The 19694-nt window shown below is 44.0% G+C and overlaps 5 protein-coding genes and 1 non-coding gene across 7 annotated transcripts; 4 read left to right on the top strand and 2 right to left on the bottom strand.

Moving 5' to 3' along the window:
* Positions 1–152: 152 nt before the first annotated feature.
* Positions 153–1649, top strand: LOC127761178 (uncharacterized). Its single transcript, XM_052285426.1, has 3 exons — positions 153–335; positions 427–609; positions 873–1649. Exons 1-3 carry the CDS (start codon positions 210–212, stop codon positions 1212–1214), a joined length of 651 nt encoding a protein of 216 aa, XP_052141386.1. The 5' UTR covers positions 153–209; the 3' UTR covers positions 1215–1649.
* Positions 1650–1854: 205 nt separating this feature from the next.
* On the bottom strand, positions 1855–3528 carry LOC127761179 (remorin-like). 2 transcript variants are annotated; one of them, XM_052285427.1, is made up of 6 exons: positions 3442–3528; positions 3220–3347; positions 2956–3015; positions 2775–2862; positions 2583–2664; positions 1855–2444 (listed from the first exon to the last, which is right to left on the bottom strand). In XM_052285427.1, the coding sequence occupies exons 2-6, from the start codon at positions 3329–3331 to the stop codon at positions 2244–2246; spliced, it is 543 nt and encodes a 180-aa protein (XP_052141387.1). In that variant the 5' UTR covers positions 3332–3347; positions 3442–3528; the 3' UTR covers positions 1855–2243. The 2 variants fall into 2 exon arrangements, with proteins under 2 accessions (XP_052141387.1, XP_052141388.1); XM_052285428.1 differs by lacking the exon at positions 3442–3528 and having other exon boundaries at positions 1862–2444; positions 2956–3012; positions 3220–3404.
* A 352-nt stretch (positions 3529–3880) lies between these two features.
* LOC127761543 (uncharacterized) lies at positions 3881–6112 on the top strand. The gene is made up of 3 exons (XM_052285850.1): positions 3881–4005; positions 4132–4193; positions 5716–6112. Exons 1-3 carry the CDS (start codon positions 3948–3950, stop codon positions 5833–5835), a joined length of 240 nt encoding a protein of 79 aa, XP_052141810.1. The 5' UTR covers positions 3881–3947; the 3' UTR covers positions 5836–6112.
* A 2001-nt stretch (positions 6113–8113) lies between these two features.
* On the top strand, positions 8114–12290 carry LOC127763659 (AT-hook motif nuclear-localized protein 9-like). Its single transcript, XM_052288431.1, has 5 exons — positions 8114–9373; positions 9977–10044; positions 10719–10850; positions 11291–11452; positions 11699–12290. The coding sequence occupies exons 1-5, from the start codon at positions 8779–8781 to the stop codon at positions 11924–11926; spliced, it is 1185 nt and encodes a 394-aa protein (XP_052144391.1). The 5' UTR covers positions 8114–8778; the 3' UTR covers positions 11927–12290.
* A 1950-nt stretch (positions 12291–14240) lies between these two features.
* TRNAC-GCA (transfer RNA cysteine (anticodon GCA)) lies at positions 14241–14312 on the top strand. The gene has a single exon. It is a non-coding gene; the product is annotated as a tRNA-Cys (tRNA).
* Positions 14313–16371: 2059 nt separating this feature from the next.
* On the bottom strand, positions 16372–18366 carry LOC127763658 (cytochrome P450 714C3). The gene has a single exon (XM_052288430.1). It carries the CDS (start codon positions 18200–18202, stop codon positions 16610–16612), a length of 1593 nt encoding a protein of 530 aa, XP_052144390.1. The 5' UTR covers positions 18203–18366; the 3' UTR covers positions 16372–16609.
* Between the last annotated feature and the right edge of the window lie 1328 nt (positions 18367–19694).

Here is a 19694-nt window from a genome sequence, read left to right as displayed (position 1 = left end):
CATCCACCGATTTGTCTCCGTCTCCGTCTCCGTCTCCTCTCTCTAAGGTGGGCTGGGCTGGGAATTGGGTTCGCTCGCGAGGCCCAGATGATGGAAGCGGCCCAACTCAAGTTGCCTTCCTCCTCCCTCTCCTCTCTCCTCTCTATGAGAAAGCCACAAGAGAGAGAAGCGCCGCGCAGCAGCAACGGAGAGAGGAGAGGAGAGCAGCCATGGCGAAGCCGTCTCCCGCCGCCGTGCACACCCCGCGCCCCGCCTCCATCCGCTCCACCCGGGCATCCGTCGGCTCCTCCTCCACCCCCAGGCCGCCGATCCCCGCCGCCGCCGCCAACTCCAAGGTAACCAAACCTCCCCGCCCTTCACCTCCTCCTCGATCGCCCACCGCTAAATTAAACCTTCTCCTCTCCCTTTTGATCAACCAACCACCAGGGGGTCGCCAAGTGCCTGGCCTTCCACGACGGCGACTTCACCTTCCCCGACGACCTCGCGCCGCTGCTCGACCTCCCCGACCCCGCCGACTCCTCCTCCACCACCACTACCTCTGCCCTCATCTCCGCCGCCCCGGACCCGGATGACGCCATCACCGCTTCCGCCGACTCCGCTCTCACCGAGGTGGTGGGTTTGGGTTTGGGTTTGGGTTTATGGCATCGGGCTTTTTTTTTTAACTTCGATTTGATTCCAGTGTTCTAAGAGTTTCTCTGCTCCCCAATCATTTCAAATTCATTTTTGTTTCCCTTTATGTTCAGTTTGTTTCGATTCTGAATCCACTTGTTGTTTCCAACTGGAGATTATGTTTCTGTTTCAAAATTTGCTTGATTCGAGTGCGTCTACGAATTTGGATTTTACAATTCGACAGCTGTGATTATATCGTGCAGGTGACAGCGCCCGCCGAGACTACGGCGATGGTCGACGAGGAGGAGGAGGAGGAGGAGCCCCTCCCGGACCAGATCAGCCTCGCGCTCGCCGAGCTGCGCGGCGGCCGCGGCCTCAGCCCCCGGTCCAAGCGCCTCGTCGCCGCGCTCGTGGAGGCCGCCGCCGCCGAGCTCCGCCCCACGGCCACCACCCTCCGCCTGCGCCGCGCCGCCTTCTGGGTGAAGGTGCGCGTCTGGATCCTCGCCGCGACGGTCGCCACCGTGTTCGCCATCGACGTCGCGCTCGCCGTCGCCCTCGTCTCCCGCTGCGGCAACGACCTCTACGACGCGCTGCCCCCAACCTGAGCAGCCGTCGCTCGCCGATTCGCTGCACTTGCAAACCAAAATCCTTCACTACCATCACTTCACCTATCAGTATAGGGATGATTTACTTCACTGTTGGTTGATGTAGTTAGCTACCTACCTGGATGGTGATTAGTGCGGCAAGCCAACAAGATTGATTTACATCATGCATCATCAACAACTAGTCCAGCTCTTACATATTTACATTACATTCCCTTTATATAGTTAGTGGCTTAATGCCGTACTAGCGTTTATTCTCAGTAGGTACATACATACATATATATAGAATCAGGTGAAAGAGTTGGTAAAATGTGCTACCTGAATTCTGATGATCAGTAGTTGATTGGTTCTAGGAAATTTTGCTCAGCTGTATATAAGAGATTCTGCTTCAGTAATGAACTGCATGAAGAACAACTCGCTGTTGTGCAGCGCTTCTGATGTTGCTTGTCTTTCTCTCATTTCCATTGCTCATCTTGTTGAAAACTCAAGAATGCACTTGTTGTTACAGTTGTACCTGCAAATTGCAGTGCTTATTCCAAATCATTCACTATTAGTAATTGGTTGGACCTTCCAAGTTTGCTTCCCATATCAGCAAACACTTGCTGCTGCTGTCAAGTGCCTAACTGTTACTTACCCGTACTTGAGTTCAACAAGTACATGTTGTCATGTTGCTTGTATGTCATGGAATACAAATATGCACATACATGATACAAGCACCAACAAAACACATTGGCACGCTTTTTTTCTTAATCTCTGGAAGCGCAAAATTCATAAAAAAGGTGGTATGTTTACATGTGACTGACTGTTTACTAGTGTTTTGAGTATGCTTACACTCACCAAACATGATGATCACATCTTCAGCGAAAAGGAAAACACAGCAGCAGCATGACAGAGCCATGAAATCTGGAACTTCAACACAGAAGATTAAAGAAGAGAAACAAGCCCAAAACTGCAAACTGATCACCATATCAACACACAGAAGCATCAGCACACAGGACAGGAGACTGCACTGCAGGAGCGTTTTTTGTGGTTTTAGGAGCCGAAACAAGAGAGGAACTTGGTGGGTGTAGTCCCCTTGGACCTGTGCTTGGCGGCCATCTCCTCATACTTGATTATCTCCTCGTGCCGCGTCGCCTCCACCGTCGCCCTCTTCTCCTCCGCCGCCTTGTGGATCGCCGCCACCTGGTTCCTCATCTTCTCCGCGTACTCCGCCTTCTTCCTCTCCAGCTTCTCCTGCAATTCATGAATACAACATGCTCAGTCAGTCAGTTCAAGAAGCCACTGCCATGCGGCAACTATGAACTATTGTCTCTTTGACAAGAAGAGATGTATGAACCAAACAGAGAAGAAAAGGAAGAGGTTAATTCAGACCTCTTGTGTTCGCAGTTTTGCTTCTATAGCTGCCTTCCTCGTGTTCTCCCACGAGAGTATGGATGACATCTTCTTCTGAGCCCTGATAAACATGCCATATTTTATGAGTATGTGACACGATGATAATTTACAGGATTGACAAGAATGCAATTTATTACAGTGCTTGATTGAGTTCAGGCTATCTTATCTTACTTGTTCTCCGCTTTGCTCTTCTCGCTCTCCTCCCACGCCTTGATCATTGACAGTTTCCTCTCCAGCTCTACGTTTGCGAGTATGGCATCTGCAAGTTAATTTCATTTTTTTTTTGCTGTCATTTACTCCATAGATTGCAATTTCTTGGCTGAAACATGAAGAATAATTATGCACGTAGTACCTCTGTCAACCGAACCCGTTGGAGTTGCAGCTTTGCCTGCTGGTGCTGAAGGTCCATCTGCTGCATCAATAAGGATTAGCACCAAAGGCAGCAAGTAACTAATCGACTTCCAACTACTAACTCTGATGACAATTTTCTCAGACCAATGAACTCTAAACAAGATTTTCTTCAGTCTGAAGCACTACAAAATGGGTCACAGTTGCTGCAGGTCTGAAACTTGGAGCAAAAAAAGAGAGAAAGCTAAGCTGAAGAAACTAATCTTACTCATCTTGGCTACTGCACCAGCATCGCCGGCGGCCGGTTTGACGACCTCACCGCCGGTCGCCGTCGCCGGCGCCGCCGCCACATCTGCTCTCTTCGCCTCCTGGGTCTCCATCTCCAGTCCTCGAGCACTGGCACCAAACACCTTGGATGCTTAAAATTACGATAATTTAATCTCTTGCTGTTTTCAGAAGCTTGAGGAAGCTCAGAGAAGAGTGTATTTACCAGCAGCAGCAGAAGTAGATGTTACGCCTCCGATAAAGAGACTTTTTTTTCCTTTTGCTCCTTTTCTTGGTGTAATTGCCGGGCGGAAAGCGCGGGTAATGAGGTGAGGTGGTGCTTAAAAATCGAATGATTTCGTTCCAAAACATATATTTAAAAACGAAATGATGCGGCCGCGCAATGACACGCTGGCACCTGGCCACGCGCCACGTGTCCGGCATGATTGATCGGAGTGGTCGGCCCGAGCCACGTGTCCCCTCACGTCACTGTCTCCGTCTCGTAATGACGGACAGCTTTGACCACTAATCACCGGGTTAGGTCTAATGACTGTTTAACTGGGCCTTTGATGGGCTTTGCTTTACGACAGTTTGGGCCTTGACCGAATTAGTGGAGGCCCAATTCCAGCCCAGTTAAAAGGACTCCCATCTCCATGGAGGCTCTGCCGCGGCTAGGGTTTGTTCGTTGCTGCGTGCTGTGCTGTGCTGCGTCGGCGGTTGGCGGCGAGGAAGATGTCGAAGAAGAACAACCTCGCCAAGCGGAAGAAGCAGCACGAGTTCGACCTCCAAAGTACCACCGATAGATCATACATCCGGCTGCTCCCTTGTCGATTTTCCTCTCATCTCCTTGTAGATTTCACCAACCAGGCATCTGATTTGGGATTATGGTGGCTGTCTTGTATGTGTGTGTGTGCAGGGGAAAAGGAGGCGAAGGAGAAACTGGCCAAGAAGCTGCAGGCCAAGAAATCCAAGATGAAGGTACTATCAACCTCTTCTACATCTCCTTTTCTGTCTATGGATGAATCATTTGTTGTGTAGTTCCTCTCTTGCTGAGTTAGTATGATCAGCTCCTGATTGGTAACACTGGATGGTCTTCATCTGTTAAATTAGCATGCGTGTTTGAGTATGCTATGTCATGCAGTTTAGTTTCCAAAAACTAGTTTTACCTTATTGTTGGTGGCTATAAGCTTGTTGGAGTTGTATCTCTGCTATAATTCACACGACCTATTGACCGCTCTTGTGGAAACTAACCACTGTATTGCATAGCCAGGACCAGCATTCGCTAATTATCAGAGAGTTAGGGAAGATGTAAGCTAGGACTTTGAAATTTGAATTCTGAATAAGAGTCTAGTTGAAAGATTTATTACAGACTGGGTCTGATTTTTCTGTCTTCTGTCCCACTGAGGTTTGTACAGCACCTACAGGAATCTTTAGTCCACATATACTTTTCAATTTGTTCAGTGCTGTCATCAGCCTGTTTTGTAGGGGTGACAGAAAAGGATATGTCAGTTTACAGTGAATCCACAAAATTGGATGTTAGGCACAGGTATCCAAAAATCTCAACACCGGTGTAACCCTGCTTGCTTCCCTTTAGAAACATAACAGGAGGCATGTGAAATGGTTAGTGTAGTTCGTTCTCATGAGGCTCTGGGAGCGATTTCATTTCCCATGTGCCACTTTCTTTTCCAAGACATCTCAAGAGCTCACAGATCCCAAGCAGTTCCAGGAGTCCTGTTATGCCTCACTGGTTTACTCATTAGGCAGTTTCTGAAATTAAATGCAGCTGTTTAGGTTATGGACTAGCTTCAGTCTTTTACTGTTTTATGGCTTCAAACCCTCAATTGCTTCCAAGCCGCTGTTTTTTACTATCACAAACAGTTATTAGTGCTAGTGAAATGTAGGTGGTGTGTTTGAGAGTGTATTTGAGCAAGCTGATTGCTCAATTGCTCATGAGTTCTATCCAATTATATGATCTGTTTGTACTTCTTGGGTTTTATTTCCCATCGATCTACTCGTATATTCTGAAGTTTACCAATTCCAAACATGTGTTGTCAAGTTCCTTTTGTTTTTGCACCAGGTGTTGACTCTTTTATTCGTTAAACCTCCTGATGATCTTCGGTATACAATATATATATTTGCCATCTGATATGCTGTGACCTGGTTGCTCACACCAGTTTAAGTACTCTAGAGAAATAGTGCTTGAACTACATGACAATCTTAGATGAGGATATGCTTGTCTTCGAGAGCTTGTTTAATCTGCTCATAATTTACTTTGGGTCAGTCAGTTATATAGGCCTTGTTTGAGTTTACATTCCCTACTGCTTTCTCAAAAAATAATTTGATCAATCTGGCTCCTCAAATTTCACTTCCTGTTGATTGGTCTTGTGTTTTTACTTGAATATAAATATGAACATAGCAAACTGCTACATTCTTCTTTTTTTTTGTGGTTAAGAAAAGTTTGCAGCATCCTTCTTAATGCTTTCTTTTCATTTTTATTCAGATAGATGGTGATGTGAAAAGGAAGGGTGGCAAATTTAAGGTTGGCAAGAAAAAGGTGAAGACAAAACTTTCAGCCTTAACAAAAGCCAAAGCTGCGCAAGCAATGGAGGTCGACAAGTAACTGGGGAGTTTTACTTCCTACAATCTGTGTTCCATTGCTAAACTGTGCTCCAGTGTTGATATAGTTTTGATGGAAGAGAACAAGTTCTATGCTCAGATGAGTGCATTTGCTCTGGTCAAGTGACCATATTCCATCTAGCCTTGGCAGTCTACTCAGTTGGAGCTTGTTACTCTTTTCTATACGTTGGTTTGTAGAGTACCTTTGTAGTGGCAGAGCCTGGAATTAACATCTCGAACACTTTTAAAATATTAAAGTGAGATCGTTGCATTTGGAAGTAGATTTTTTGCTATTTCATGCTATTTGGATGAAACAACTACATCTGCAGCAAACTTGGCACATGTGTGAATCCTTTTGTTGGTGTTGCTCGACAATTATGCAACTTGTCTGACCAGCAAATCATCGTTGACAAATGGTGCTCTACACAAGAACTTTTCACCAGTTTTTTTAGATGTTATTGAATGTTTTCAGGTTGGAATAGACAGTCCTTTGTATAATTAGGACAGATAAAAACTTTGCTAGACTTGTTTGGTACTCCAGCATTATACTAACATATAGTGCTTCGTCTTGTTGCTATTTGTCTAGTACAAAATAAATCTTGGAAGTAGTGACAAGATGTCCAAACTGCCCTGGCACATGTACAGCATCAAGCTGTACTCCATTGGAATTATTGGTGCCCCTGTGAACTCTCAAGTACACAAGAGAACGTTATGGTGACGTGATCAGTTCTTGGGAGAAATAAAACTTTTGGATCCGTCCCAAGAAAACAGAGAAAAATCCAAATACTTAGAAATTGACGATTTCATCATATCCGATCGCTCTGTCTGTTTAATTGTAGCCACTTTTTTCAGAAAAAGAAAAAGATCTTTGATTGTATTTTCGGTCCTTAGTTTGAGCATTTTTCACTGTCCCAAATCAAAATCTCGATTGAACAGGTGTTGTTGAACAAATGTAAGCAAATAATCTCTCGATGATAATGGCATTGCTCACCTATACACCGGGGTTATCGACCCAATTATTATCGACTTAGCTGACGCGTCAGCAGAGCTCGGTCTCTTTCTCCTTACCCGGTCAAGGCCATGATCCTTTGTGGCAGATATTTCGTCACACTACTCTTGCATAGACCGTCACATCCACGGATCCACTGTACTAAAAAAAGTGAGAAACAATTTTGCACTGATACCTTTTTGCTTTCTCATATTTCATTTTAACCACTTTCAATGGAATATAATGCAATATGAGCATAGACATTACATTAAATCTGAGAAAATTGATAAAATCGGTATTAATGGTACTCTAAAACTAAGCTTGCTAGAGGATTGTTGCGACTCAAATATTGTTTCACTTTCCATTTCTAGATGGCAACTTGACGAGATTCTACCATTGGTGATCCTATAAGACATTTTTTTAAAAAACAAAGTCTCGTAACACTTGAAATACCAGTTAATATATGAATTTTGAGTTTATGCATCTCACCATGAGATTGTATGTGGGTAGATGAAAGATAGTAAAGCGGTTGCTTATACTTCACATCAATTACGATCACATAAAGCCAATTATCCAACATATGACTTGGAGCTGACAACCATAGTTCATGCTCTAACACTTTGATCGTAACAAGTGTGAAGTCCATATCAGCCATAAAAAAGTTTGAAATATTTTATCAACCAACCAAACATAAAACCAAGCCAAAAAAAGTAACGGCTCATCAAAGACTAAAATTTGGGTATCCAGTATCGCTATGATAAAGCTAATGTTGTAGCCGATGCTCTTAATAGAAAGAATCACTGTATCATTGCCTCTGTCTTACCAAATCAATAGGCATCAATCTCCGAGTCTTAGAGAATCTCAACTTGGAAGGTTTTAATGATGTTTTTGTCGCTACCTTAACGTTGCATAAAAAACGGAGACCGAACAAGTGATTATTTATTTTGACATTGATTCGAACTAACCGTACGATAGGACAAAACAACGTAATAGCATAAACCGACAAATACGATATCCACTATTTTCTTGGCCAATAAAACTTTTGTCCGATTCCACCTAATTTAATGAACACCATATCCAATATACATACATATATCTAACGTAGCCCTCTTCGACCAAACTACGATACAATAATATCGAGCTACCCAACAAATCATTTCAGGACACTCCTAGGACAAGGCAGCATATCACTTGCATTGATGAGATCTGCCATATTGGCTCCACAAAGAATCCCTCACACACAAACACACAACACTCTCTCTCCTCCAACACATAGAGACATTCACCATACATGCTTGCTCTCTCTCTCTCTCTCTCTCCCTCCTCTCCTCTCCTCTCTTTTCTCTTCTCTTCTCTTGGGCTCCTCTCTCCTGTGATCCCCCTCCGCTAGGGTTTTAGCTATCTCCCATTTCCCCCATCCATCGCCATTTCGATTGGATCACTCCTCTCCCCCCTCCACCGCCTCTCGGATCCCGCCGCCGCCCGCGGTCGCCGCCTCCGCCGCCGCAGACTCTATCTCTCTGTGTATCCATCCCTTCTCGACCTCGCGCAAATCCCATCCTTTTCGCCCCTTCTTTCCCTGCGAAAGATCGGGTTTTTTTTTTCTGCCCGTCTCTTTCTCGCGTTTGGTTCCAATCTTTTGCTGCCTGGAGATTTCACCGCCTTGTTCAGAGTCGAGATCTCCCGTCGCTGCTCGATCTGATCTCGCCTCGTTTCTCGAGGAGAGAAAAAAAAACAAAACAAACAAACTGCGGTTTTTGTGTTCGGGAGTCGGTGGAGAAGAGATCTCTCTCCGAGATTGATATTCTTGCGTCCATTTGCTTCGCCTCCGATAGCTTTCGGAGGAATCTAATCTCGAATAGTGAAGGAAAGTTGCCACCTTGGTTGTGCTTGTGGTTGTGGGTGGCCGCGTGAGTTCCTCCTCCTTCCTCCTCTGTGGCGCAGCTTCCCATTCCATGAATGGATGGGAGGGAGTCCACAGTGGCGTCAGGCTCCAACTTCTCCTCCTTCTATGTGCAGCACCGGGGCATTGGCGTGCCGGGAGGCTCCGGGCACCCGGCCGGGCTCCACGGCCCGCCGCCCGGTGGATATCGGCAGCATCTTGATGCAGTCTCTGCGGGGTACCCTTTCCAGCCCCCTCACATTGGGGGTTCCCACATTGCGCAGGGTTACCACCATGTTGATGCCTCAGCCCCTGTCGCGCAGCACGGCAGTGGTGGCGGTGGTGGTGGTATGGACATTGGCATGGGTGTCGAAATGAGCGCGGATGCTAAAGGGGATCAGGGGAGTGGTGCTGGCCAGGATGAGCCGGTGAAGAAGAAGCGGGGGAGGCCGAGGAAGTATAAGCCTGATGGGGCGGTCACGCTGGGGCTCTCGCCGTCTTCGTCGACGCCTCACTCGTCGACCTCGGCGATGGGTACAATGGTGACCACACCAGGCTCAGGGTTTGGGTCGGGGGCAGGATCGGGGGGTTCGGGGTCTGGTGCCCTTACAGAGAAGCGTGGCCGAGGGCGGCCACCTGGGTCTGGAAAGATGCAGCAGTTGGCTTCTCTTGGTGAGATCCTGCAACCTAGCAAATTTCATGATCATGTTGTATGTTTATATGGTAATGATTGATCGAATGCAAGGGTAGTTTAATATGGTAACAGAAATGCACTAAGAAACTAGTGGTAGATGATTTCCGATTGTTGAATGAATTTTGTCAACTTCTTGATTCCATGCTACCTTACATTTTGCATGATAGTATTGCTTGTTAGATCTGCAAACATTCTGACCACCTTTTTATGTTACGTATTTCCTTGCTTATATCATGAACTTAAGCTTAGATATGCTATTGGGTATCTGGATCAGATGTGAAAATGGTATCCTGTCCAGCTTAGTTGGTTGTTTTTTACCTACTATTGTCTTTGGAGGCCACGGCTGTTATCATGCAAACACAATGCCCGCTCATTATGGTGTTGTTGGGAACTTGGTGGGGTATGTGTACTGATAATACTAGTATATGTACTCCTAAAATCTGATTTACTACTTGAATCAACATCAGAAACTTCTATTGACTATGCATGGCTAGCTTTTGTTCCTCTTCTTTTCTTTTATGCGTGAAATGGGTTTTTTTGTGTTCCTGCTATCTAATAAAATGTTGTAATGTGTTCTTCAGGAAAATGGTTTCTTGGTTCTGTTGGAACAGGTTTTACTCCTCATGTGATTATTATTTCACCAGGAGAGGTAAGTTAAGTTATACAAAGGATACTAATAGCTAAGAATCATGCTGTTGTAACCTTTGTTGAACTTTCTGTTATTATTCAACGCAACGATTTTCTGATTATGTGAGTCGTGATAGCTTGAATGTAGTACCTCAAATTGTCGTCAAAACTATTTTTTGGATTGCGAGTGCAACACATTTCCAATAATTTCAGTTGTAATAACTAATACTGATGACGTTGTTGAATAAATGATGCTTCATTAACCTGCTACATGTACCAAACTCTTGTCTATTGATTAAAAAAATCACTTCACTATCATTGGCATGTAGTGGCTTCCCCCATCAGTATACAACTGGTAGTTGGGATATACAGTTAAGTATCATTTGGTAGTCTCAGGCTGCACTAGCATCTGTGTGTTGTGCAAACCTACAAAGGTGTACTTTTTAGCTGTTGATGATTCATCTTTTGGAGTCAGTGGTCTTAACTCATAGTAGTCCTATGCAAGAACTACAATTCTTTGCCTGATAACTGATGGATGCCAACTAATTAACATGAGTTCTAAAAAAAAAACTAATTAAGATCCAAAACTACAGTGGATCTGATCTTTTTTGTTAGTCTCTGGAAATGAAAAACAGTTTTTCATGTTGTTATATATGCCTTGTTGTTCTGTGAGTATAGCTTTCCTATCCCATGCAGGATGTTGCTGCCAGGATAATGTCCTTCTCACAACAGGGCCCAAGGGCAGTGTGCATCATCTCAGCGACAGGAGCTGTATCCACAGCAACCCTTCATCAGGATTCAAACTCTGGTGGTGTGGTTACATATGAGGTACGCTGCTTGTAGGCCTGTTTGATTCTTAGTATTATTGTAGCCAGGACTTCCATATTCATGCTTTTGTCCTCATGTTTCACTCTTGGGTATAGCAAAAGATCCTTTATCCTGCTTTTGACTCAGAATGGTAAACTAAACCTCTTATCCCTCTTTTTGACCCATACTTATTGCATGTGCTGAGCTGCATTAGAAATGGTAATCAACTTGTCTCCATTCATTTTGGATTTTCCATAGTTCCTCAATTGAGTAAAAGGCTTTGATACTGCTTTTAGATGAACTTTTGCTCCATAGTTATCTTTGTAGAGAACTTCTTTTAGCAGTCAAAGATTGCCATATCCATTGTCAAACTTGCAATGTAGGTCATAGTTTACAATGTAGGTCTTGTTGTGCCTAGCTTAATTCTTTATAGGCCCTTATGTTTACCATTGGTTTGGCAGGGTCGATTTGAAATCCTGTGCCTGTCTGGATCATATTTGGTGATAGAGGAAGGTGGTTCGCGAACCCGGAGTGGAGGCCTCTGCATAGCTCTGTGTGGCCCTGACCACAGGGTTATTGGTGGGAGTGTAGGTGGAGTCCTGACAGCAGCTGGAACTGTTCAGGTAGTCATGTTTGTATATGCTATGTTATCCAACCAATCTCGGTCTTTTGGTGTCATATGGTTTGGCTGTTATCTGAACTGAATAAAAGGGGTACATGGCAGCTTATCTTGTCTGTTACCCTGTATCAGCTTTTTTGCCCATCAAAGTAACCAACCAGTTATGAGTAGGTTATGCACTGTTTTCTGTGTATATCTGTTTGGTTTGGTTCTTACGCATTTTGTTTTATATTTTTTTTGGTTGAAATAGGTGATAGTGGGGAGCTTCATGTATGGTGGGACAAAGAAAAATAAAGCGAAAGCTGAGCAAGAGACGGAGAATAACGAAGAGCCAATTGGCGGTGAGGAGGAGACCCCCACAATGGCGCTGCCAGATCACAACATGCCGCATCATACAATGGGTGGATGGTCGGCTGGGTTGATGAGGCAGATGGACTCAAGAACTCCAAACATCGACATCAACTCTATTCGCGAGTAATGTGTATTATTGCTGGAAGGAAGGAGCACCACCTATATATCTATCTCTGACTGACGGAATTCCCCGAATCCCCGTGAGTGCGCTTGGTAGCATGCAATGCAACGCGATGCGCTAACTTGCTGTAGGTGTAAGAGGAAGAGAGTTGTTTGAGAAATGATGTTGCTGGATGCTGAGGTATATGTCAGTGCTATGTTAGGAACTCCTCTACATACTAAGTATTAGAATATGAATGTTATGGTGGTGTACTGTGAATCTGCTGCATCTGCATCTGCGGTGTTGTATGAGAATGAAGGATCCGGATCGTACCCTATTATATTATATAGAGGAAGAAAAAAGAACCTGGGGATTTATTATTGAGTTGGTACCTGAAGATCGTCCATTTAATTTGCACTACTACACTGCTTAAGTTTAGCTTTTTAAGATGCTATAAAAGTAGTATCAGTTCAGACTTGAGTGAGCTCATCAACTCAAAAAAATAAAAGAAAGGTGAATAGCCCATGGTATTGCAGTGGCGTTTATGGACTTAGTTTAGCCATGATGCATCTTTGTCATGGAAAACATTGTACTATGTACTCCCGGGATTTTGATTTTTTGGTTGCACTGTTTGACCATTCGTCTTATTTAAAAAATTTTAGAATTATTATTTATTTTCTTTGTGGTTTACTTTATTATCCAAAGTATTTTAAGAACAACTTTTCGTTTTGTATATTTGCAAAAAAAATTTAAATAAGACGAATGGTCAAACATTGCAAGCAAAATCGAGAGAGTACTAGTTATATACTACTCCCTAGTTATATACTACTCCCTCCGTTCCAAAAAAAGACAAACCCTGGGTATCATGTTTAGATTTATACTCAGAGTATGACTTTTTTTTTAAGGATGGAGGGAGTATATCTTGGTACTGGAGCTCGTGTTGGTCAGAAGACAAAAGGAATGCATCTGAAGAGAAGCAGGGAGGTTGCTTGTTCCTGTGGGCTCCGAAAGAAAGGAACACGGTGGTTGGGTTGAAAACCATGGGATGCAGTGATCTGATCATCCGACAAATGGAAGCAAGGAGCAAGGAGCAATGTTTTGTCAACTGTCAAGCAGTTGTCAAGGTAGAAGAAATGAAGAATAATGGACACACATCAATCGCAGTCTGTCCAGCCAATGCTATCTATCTATGCCTCCTCTGTACTAACTAAACACAAGGGAGGACGGCAATGTCAAGTTCAAGTACATTCTATTACAAGTAAACAGTGAAAGATAGAGGTGATAAAGAGTCAATTAGTTTGGCTGGCCTGTTCTTGCGTTTGTCAACTGGATGCACGAGACACGAGAGAGATTGTAATGCTGCTGCCGGTGCCGCACTATGTGACCACCGGACCGACCGACCGACCGACCTCGTGTTGGATTGGATATAGGCTATACATACTTTGGATATATCATTAGACCCATCGCGAAACGGTATATTTGCAAAAAAAAAAAAAAGTGAACAAAAATTTTATATACGTACTCTTATCTATGTAAAAGTAAAGGCTGAAAAATAAACTTCGATGAAAAAACCTCAAAATCAACTTAAAATTTAAGGTTGAAATTTTAAATTTTGGCTGATAAGCATAAGTATAAGTGAAAAGATGAGGCCGCAAGTTCCTTTAGCAGATGTATGATTGGTGCATGGTGTAAACTATTCTTTCCATTCCAAAATATAGTTATTTTTGAAACTTTTTTTTTTCTAAAATGTAAGGTATTTCTTAACCCATCCCTTTCATCTGAACTAGTTACAACTCACAACTATCCCCTATTTGATTTTTCTATCTATTTTTTCTTCTTAATCAATTATAACCTCTCGCTATACAATGTCACATATTTTAAATGTTTACGTCTTAGGATGGATTGGGTAGTTAGCTTAGTTTGTGTTCTTCCTTCTCTCTTTTCAGCTGGCAGAAGGGGATAGGATGGTGAGAGTCGTTTCCTAGGGTGTGTTTAGTTTACGTCAAAATTGAAATTTTAGTTGAAATTGAAACGATATGACGGAAAAGTTAGAAGTTTGTATGTGCAGGAAAATTTTAATGTGATAGAAAAGTTGGAAGTTTGAAAGTTTGATCTAAACTCGGCTCTAGTACTAAAATGAGCAGCTGCATGCGAAATAAAATGATAATATGACACTAGCTGTGTGGAGAACACCAGAAAGATGGAAGGAAAAGATGCGGCGGCCGTACTCTCTTGCACAACGGCGGCAAGGCGTCCACACCAACCACCACACTTGTGTCTGATGTGGCTGGCCCCATTTTTCCTTAAATATGTAATTACTATCCAACAACTGACCACACAAGGGTCCATAGCTCAGTGGTAGAGCAATTGACTGCAGATCAATAGGTCTCCGGTTCGAACCCGGATGGGCCCTTCTATTTTTTAAATTTTGTTTCAATCTAAATTTTTTTATTTCAATATATTTTTTACATTTTTACCTCATCTATTTTTCAATTTTCTTATCTCAATCTATTTTTACATTTGTTTTTCTCTTCTCTTTTTTTAATTTTGTTTCACTCTATTTATACATTTTTTCCCTCCACCTCATCCCATTTTTTTTACCTCATCTAATTGAGATGATGATAACATATTTCAAAAATTCCGTTTCATTTTTTTTCAAGCCACCATTTTTCCTCCAGAAACAAAATAGAGATGGAATGAAAGTTCAGATGATCTAACAGTTTTAAAACTCCAGCACAGTACATATAACCATTCTCAACAAGAACAGATGAGGTGGAATTTTTTTTGTTTGGATGACATTTCTACATTATTCGTTGAAGATAGATTCTAATCTCCCGGGTGGACATCCATCCGTTTCCTTTCTAACACGGAAGCAAGCCGGGTATACAGCTAGTTAGATGAACGTACATTTGACCCGGCATCCACACCACACGCAGCTGCAAGTTGCTATGAAAGTTAACCTCTTCTACTTAAAAGTACCTTTTTTTTGGAATAATAAAAGTACCTTTTCAACTTAAAGTTTCTCTTAATTATCATGCATCCAAGAATCATTTCCAGAAGTCTAGGCAACAACATGCGTACGTCCAACCAGCATGCTTGCTCACTCAGCCAGTCATGCATCTCTCTGCTTGATCAAAGACTAATTTGACATTAGCTAATTCTTGAGATGGCATGCATAGGCACGCGTGGAACAGATTAGTTGATTTTTGAAGTTACTAGGAAGCAGCGGCATAAGAAAACAATGAAGAAAACTAAACACCACTAGCTTAAGATACTCCATCCAGTTGTACTGATGCTCAACTCCGTTGATTTTTGAATATACATTAGACTATATATTTATCTTTTCTCCGGTTTGACTCCGTTGTTTTTTTTAATATGCATTTGAACATTTTTATTTTGTTGTGATATGACAAACATATGTCTGAATTAAATTCAACTAAAGTCAAAACATTAAAAATCAGAAGAAGTGGTTAGTAATGTATTAGTATGTAGGAGTAGTACTAGTACTTCATTACTGATGAAGTCATCGATCGCCCAGGTAGCCAGCTAGCATTCACAATATATAAGTCCCGTTTCGTTTGGACCGTACGTAGTACGGATCAAATTTTCTTTCCGTTTTTGGGCAGCCTGTTCATGGTCAAATTTGTGGTGGTTACTAACGCACCAACACCGCCAAATTAACACGTAATACCAAAACGCAAACACGCATAGTTTATGGATCGAGATGTACGTACATCAGCTAGCTAATAGCTAGTTATAGTGCGTGCTAGCTGCTAAGCACCAAGTTAATTAGTTACTATAACCACACGTGTATATATTAATTTATGAATGTCGTCGTGGCCATGTATACATATATACATGCATATATATGACCATGTGCCATATCGATTGAGATATGTATCATCGGCCGTTCTGCGTACACACATGCATTTTTGCACCTATTACGTATTATGCACACAATGATAATTTTTATTTAATCAAACTCTTTAAATTTTGACTATCAATAGTTCTTAAAATATATATTCAAATTTGAAACATAAAAATCATATAGGTGATTCTTCTTTTATAATTACTTCCGATCCACAGTTGATACTTTAGTAATTTATTAGAGAATTATTTTCAAAGCTGCACATAGAAACCACATATATAAAATTAGCAGCGTCGTAAATATATTTAAACATGGACATAGTACTCCATCCCTTTTATATCGTAAGATACTCTGATTTTTTTTTAAAAAAAAATCAAACTTCTGTAAGTGTTTAATTGAGTTTATAGAAAAAATATAACAACTCTTATAACATTAAATTAATTTCATTAAATTTAACAATAAATATATTTTGATAATATGTTTGTTCGGCATTCAAAACATTAATTACTTTGTTTTTGGATAAACTTAGTTCAATTTGAATTTAGAAAAAAAAGTCAAATATGAAACAGAGAGAGCAGTAATAAGTTAATAACCATCCGGCAGATCGATTCAATTCAATTATTCATTCATATGACACAGCTCAGCTTAAAGCTTAAAGCATCAAGCTTTAGCTAGTATTAATTCATGCATGGTATTAGTGTATATACGACTACATGTATACTGGTCACCAGTATACGTACGTACGCACGCACGCATGCAGATGCATTGCTTTGCCTTTGCATGCATGCATGCACAAACAAAACATAATTGAGTGATTAACTATGAATAATATGATTAATTAGCTAGCATAGGGGGGTGAGGCGGAGTTGGATGCCATGGGATGGACGGAGGGAGAGCATGATCCTGGGCGCGTGGCGGTACTCCGGCGCCACCTCGACGGCGAAGCGGCGGAGCACCATGGCCAGCACCACCCGGAGCTCCATCGCCGTCAGGTTTCGCCCCACGCAGATCCTCCCCCCGAAACCGAACGGCACGTACCCCATCCGGTGCCGGCACCCTCCCTGCACCCCCTCCCTCATGAACCTCTCCGGCCTGAACTCGCTCGCCTCCTCCCCCCACAGCTCGCCGTCCCGGTGCATCGCCACCACGTCGATCCACATGTTCGTCCCCTTCGGGATCACCACCTTCTTCTCGCCGTCGCCGGCGACCACCACGACGTCCTGCAGCGCCTGCCTCTGCACGTTCGGCGACGGCGGGTACAGCCGGAGCACCTCGCTCAGCACGCACCCCATCTTGGTGAGTTTCCCCAGCGCCGCCGCGTCGAGGGGGCCTGACCGGCCGGCCACCTCCACCACCTCCTCCCGCACCGCCGCCTGCCACTCCGGGTGCGCCGCCAGCATCAGCAGCGTCCACGACAGCGCCAGCGCCGTCGTCTCGTGCCCGCCGAAGAAGAACGTCTTGCACTCGTCCACCAGCTCCCGCGTCGTCAGCTTCCTCTCCGCCCCCGCGCTCGCCTCGCTCCCGGCCAGCAGCAGCGACAGCAGGTCGTTCGACGTCGTCTTCTTCTTCTTCTTCCCGCCGCCGCCGCCTCGGCGCCGCCGCGACTCGATGATGTCGAGCAGGAGCGCGTCGATCTCCCGCCCCAGCTTCCACGCCTCGTAGGTGGCGCGGATGTGGAGGAGGCCGGCGAGCGGCACGCCGACGAGGCGGGTGGAGCGGAACAGCATCGCCTGCATGGCCTGCAGCTTGTGGAACACCCTGGCGCCGGTGGCGTCGTCGTCGTCGGCGGAGATGCCGAAGCTGGCCCTGGCGATGATCTCGGCGGCGTTCCGGACCACGCCCTTCTCGACGTCGACGCAGCTCTGCCCCGCCGCCACCATGTCGCCCCACTCGCCCAGCATCTTCGCCGTCGTCTCCTCCATCACGCCGATCATGTCGTTGAGGTTGGTGGCGGAGAAGGCCGGGGCGATGATGTGGCGGTGGCGAGCCCACTCGTCGCCCTCCGCCATGACGAGGCCCCTCCCGAACATGGGCATGCGGTCGCGGCGGAACACGTCGGGCTTGCCCCAGAGCTTGCCGAGGGCGCCGGCGGTGGCGGCCTTGAGGAACTCAGGGTCGGCGACGTACAGGAACGGCTCCGTGCCGAGCCAGTAGACGAACACCTTGCCGAACGCCCGCCGCCACCGCGCGAAGTAGGGGAACACGGCGGCGTGGATGTCGCCGCCCTTGGTGTTGGATTCGTCGGTGTCGTTGTTGGAGGCGAGCGAGGAGGCGATCTCGCGGAGGTTCCCAAGCGGGAAGGAAGGGGTCGGGCCGCGGAAGCCGGCGTTGCGGAGGCGGCGCGCGGTGGCCGCCGGCGAGAGGTATAAGGTGGAGAGGAAGAAGACGGCGAGGAGGGCAGCTGCGGCCGCCAAAGCCTGCACCACTAGCTCCATATGAGCAGTGTATATATATATATATAGCGAGACAGTGCAGCTAGCTAGCTCGTGTTCTTGATGAATTCTAGACCTATTTGAGGCCAAAATTAACAAGATGACTAACTAGCTAGCTTAAGCTTGTTGTTTCTCTTAAAGAAAATAAGTTGGAAGTGATCGATCGATGGTTGGATGGATGGTATGAGCGGGAAGGGGTGTTGTGGTGTTAATGTATATATAGATGGATGGAGAGCTGAGGCCTGAGGAGATTAGGAGGATGGGATAATTAAGTAATAAGCTAAGCTAAGCTAGTGCCTATGTATTGTGGGGTTTGACTGGATCAACTGCATGCGTGCGTGCTTGACAGGTGATGCTAGCATAGCATGGCATCGACCGCGACCGCGACAGACGCACGCACGCGGGACGCGGCCTCCTTGAACAAGCTAAGCTACAGATGATTTTGAGGCTTAAATAATGGTCAACGTAAGGAATTAAGAGATGGAGAGACAAACGAAACGAAGAACCACGCGGCGCCGGCACAGCAAAAGCATCCAGAGAAGAGGGAGGTTCCCCCAGTGGAGGCATCGCATCAATCCATTCCGATTCTCCGTCCACCTTAATTAATGCCTTAATTAAGAGCAAACATAATACAATGAGGTAGTATAAGCACACTATAAACTTATTATGTAAAAGAAAAAATATATAAAAGAAAACGTACGTGTTGGCTCTCATGCAACAACAGTTAATTATTAGCTGCTCTAATATAAATACATTAGTGAGAGAAAAAGAGAGGAGAAGAAAAATTAAAAATAACCTTACAACTACTGTACTTATATATGTTGATTCTACTGTACTTATATATGTTGATTCTAAAATAAATTGATAGTTGATATTGAACTTACTATTAAACTTGCTCTAATCGATGGAATATATGATTCCTCCCATTCATCGGGCCTTTCCCTTTCCGCCATGCATCTTTTCTTTTCCGTCCTTCCTTTTTCTGCATATGTATGTGTATGCCTTCCGGTCAACATGCATGCCGTATTTCTCCTCGCCTCCCTTTGCCTATTTCATACTGCAGGCATCTCCCTTTATTTATTTATTTATTTATTTATTTATTTATTTATATATATACATATAAACCGCCACAAAATTAATTAACTATATATGTACCGAATATATAACGGAAAATAATTAACTCTCCGTCCACCCCCAAAATTTCGTCTACTGTAGTCGTCGGTGCCTACCTTTACGCATAAATGACTATGCCTTGCTTCTATCAATATGTACATTTTAGGTTAATTTACGGCTGCCTAGCTTCCTAACTATTCCTATTTCACCATGTGTTTAATTTAATCTAATTTAAATTAGAGGGTGTACTTGCAATTCATCCCTCCATTTGTAAAGTATTCTAAAATATAGCTAAATAACAATATCAAGCAAACATTCATGTTCAAGTACATCCTCGACAGAAGTTTATTTCTGTACGTACTTGTTGGTCTAGATATATCTC

Source organism: Oryza glaberrima, chromosome 2 (assembly GCF_000147395.1).
Source record: "Oryza glaberrima chromosome 2, OglaRS2, whole genome shotgun sequence".
NCBI lineage: Eukaryota > Viridiplantae > Streptophyta > Magnoliopsida > Poales > Poaceae > Oryza > Oryza glaberrima.
This window is presented reverse-complemented; position numbering and strand designations above follow the sequence as displayed.

Excerpts from the sequence above, each read along its gene's own strand:
- LOC127761178 (XM_052285426.1), top strand. The coding sequence starts at position 210 with ATGGCGAAGCCGTCTCCCGCCGCCGTGCACACCCCGCGCCCCGCCTCC. Across the intron at positions 336-426 it reads CCGCCGCCGCCAACTCCAAG|GGGGTCGCCAAGTGCCTGGC; the intron begins GTAACCAAACCT and ends ACCAACCACCAG. Across the intron at positions 610-872 it reads CCGACTCCGCTCTCACCGAG|GTGACAGCGCCCGCCGAGAC; the intron begins GTGGTGGGTTTG and ends TATATCGTGCAG.
- LOC127761179 (XM_052285427.1), bottom strand. The coding sequence starts at position 3,331 with ATGGAGACCCAGGAGGCGAAGAGAGCAGATGTGGCGGCGGCGCCGGCG. Across the intron at positions 3,016-3,219 it reads TGGTGCAGTAGCCAAGATGA|CAGATGGACCTTCAGCACCA; the intron begins GTAAGATTAGTT and ends TTATTGATGCAG. Across the intron at positions 2,445-2,582 it reads CAAAACTGCGAACACAAGAG|GAGAAGCTGGAGAGGAAGAA; the intron begins GTCTGAATTAAC and ends CATGAATTGCAG.
- LOC127761543 (XM_052285850.1), top strand. The coding sequence starts at position 3,948 with ATGTCGAAGAAGAACAACCTCGCCAAGCGGAAGAAGCAGCACGAGTTC. Across the intron at positions 4,006-4,131 it reads GCACGAGTTCGACCTCCAAA|GGGAAAAGGAGGCGAAGGAG; the intron begins GTACCACCGATA and ends GTGTGTGTGCAG. Across the intron at positions 4,194-5,715 it reads CCAAGAAATCCAAGATGAAG|ATAGATGGTGATGTGAAAAG; the intron begins GTACTATCAACC and ends ATTTTTATTCAG.
- LOC127763659 (XM_052288431.1), top strand. The coding sequence starts at position 8,779 with ATGGATGGGAGGGAGTCCACAGTGGCGTCAGGCTCCAACTTCTCCTCC. Across the intron at positions 9,374-9,976 it reads GCAGCAGTTGGCTTCTCTTG|GAAAATGGTTTCTTGGTTCT; the intron begins GTGAGATCCTGC and ends TGTGTTCTTCAG. Across the intron at positions 10,851-11,290 it reads GTGGTGTGGTTACATATGAG|GGTCGATTTGAAATCCTGTG; the intron begins GTACGCTGCTTG and ends TTGGTTTGGCAG.
- LOC127763658 (XM_052288430.1), bottom strand. The coding sequence starts at position 18,202 with ATGGAGCTAGTGGTGCAGGCTTTGGCGGCCGCAGCTGCCCTCCTCGCC.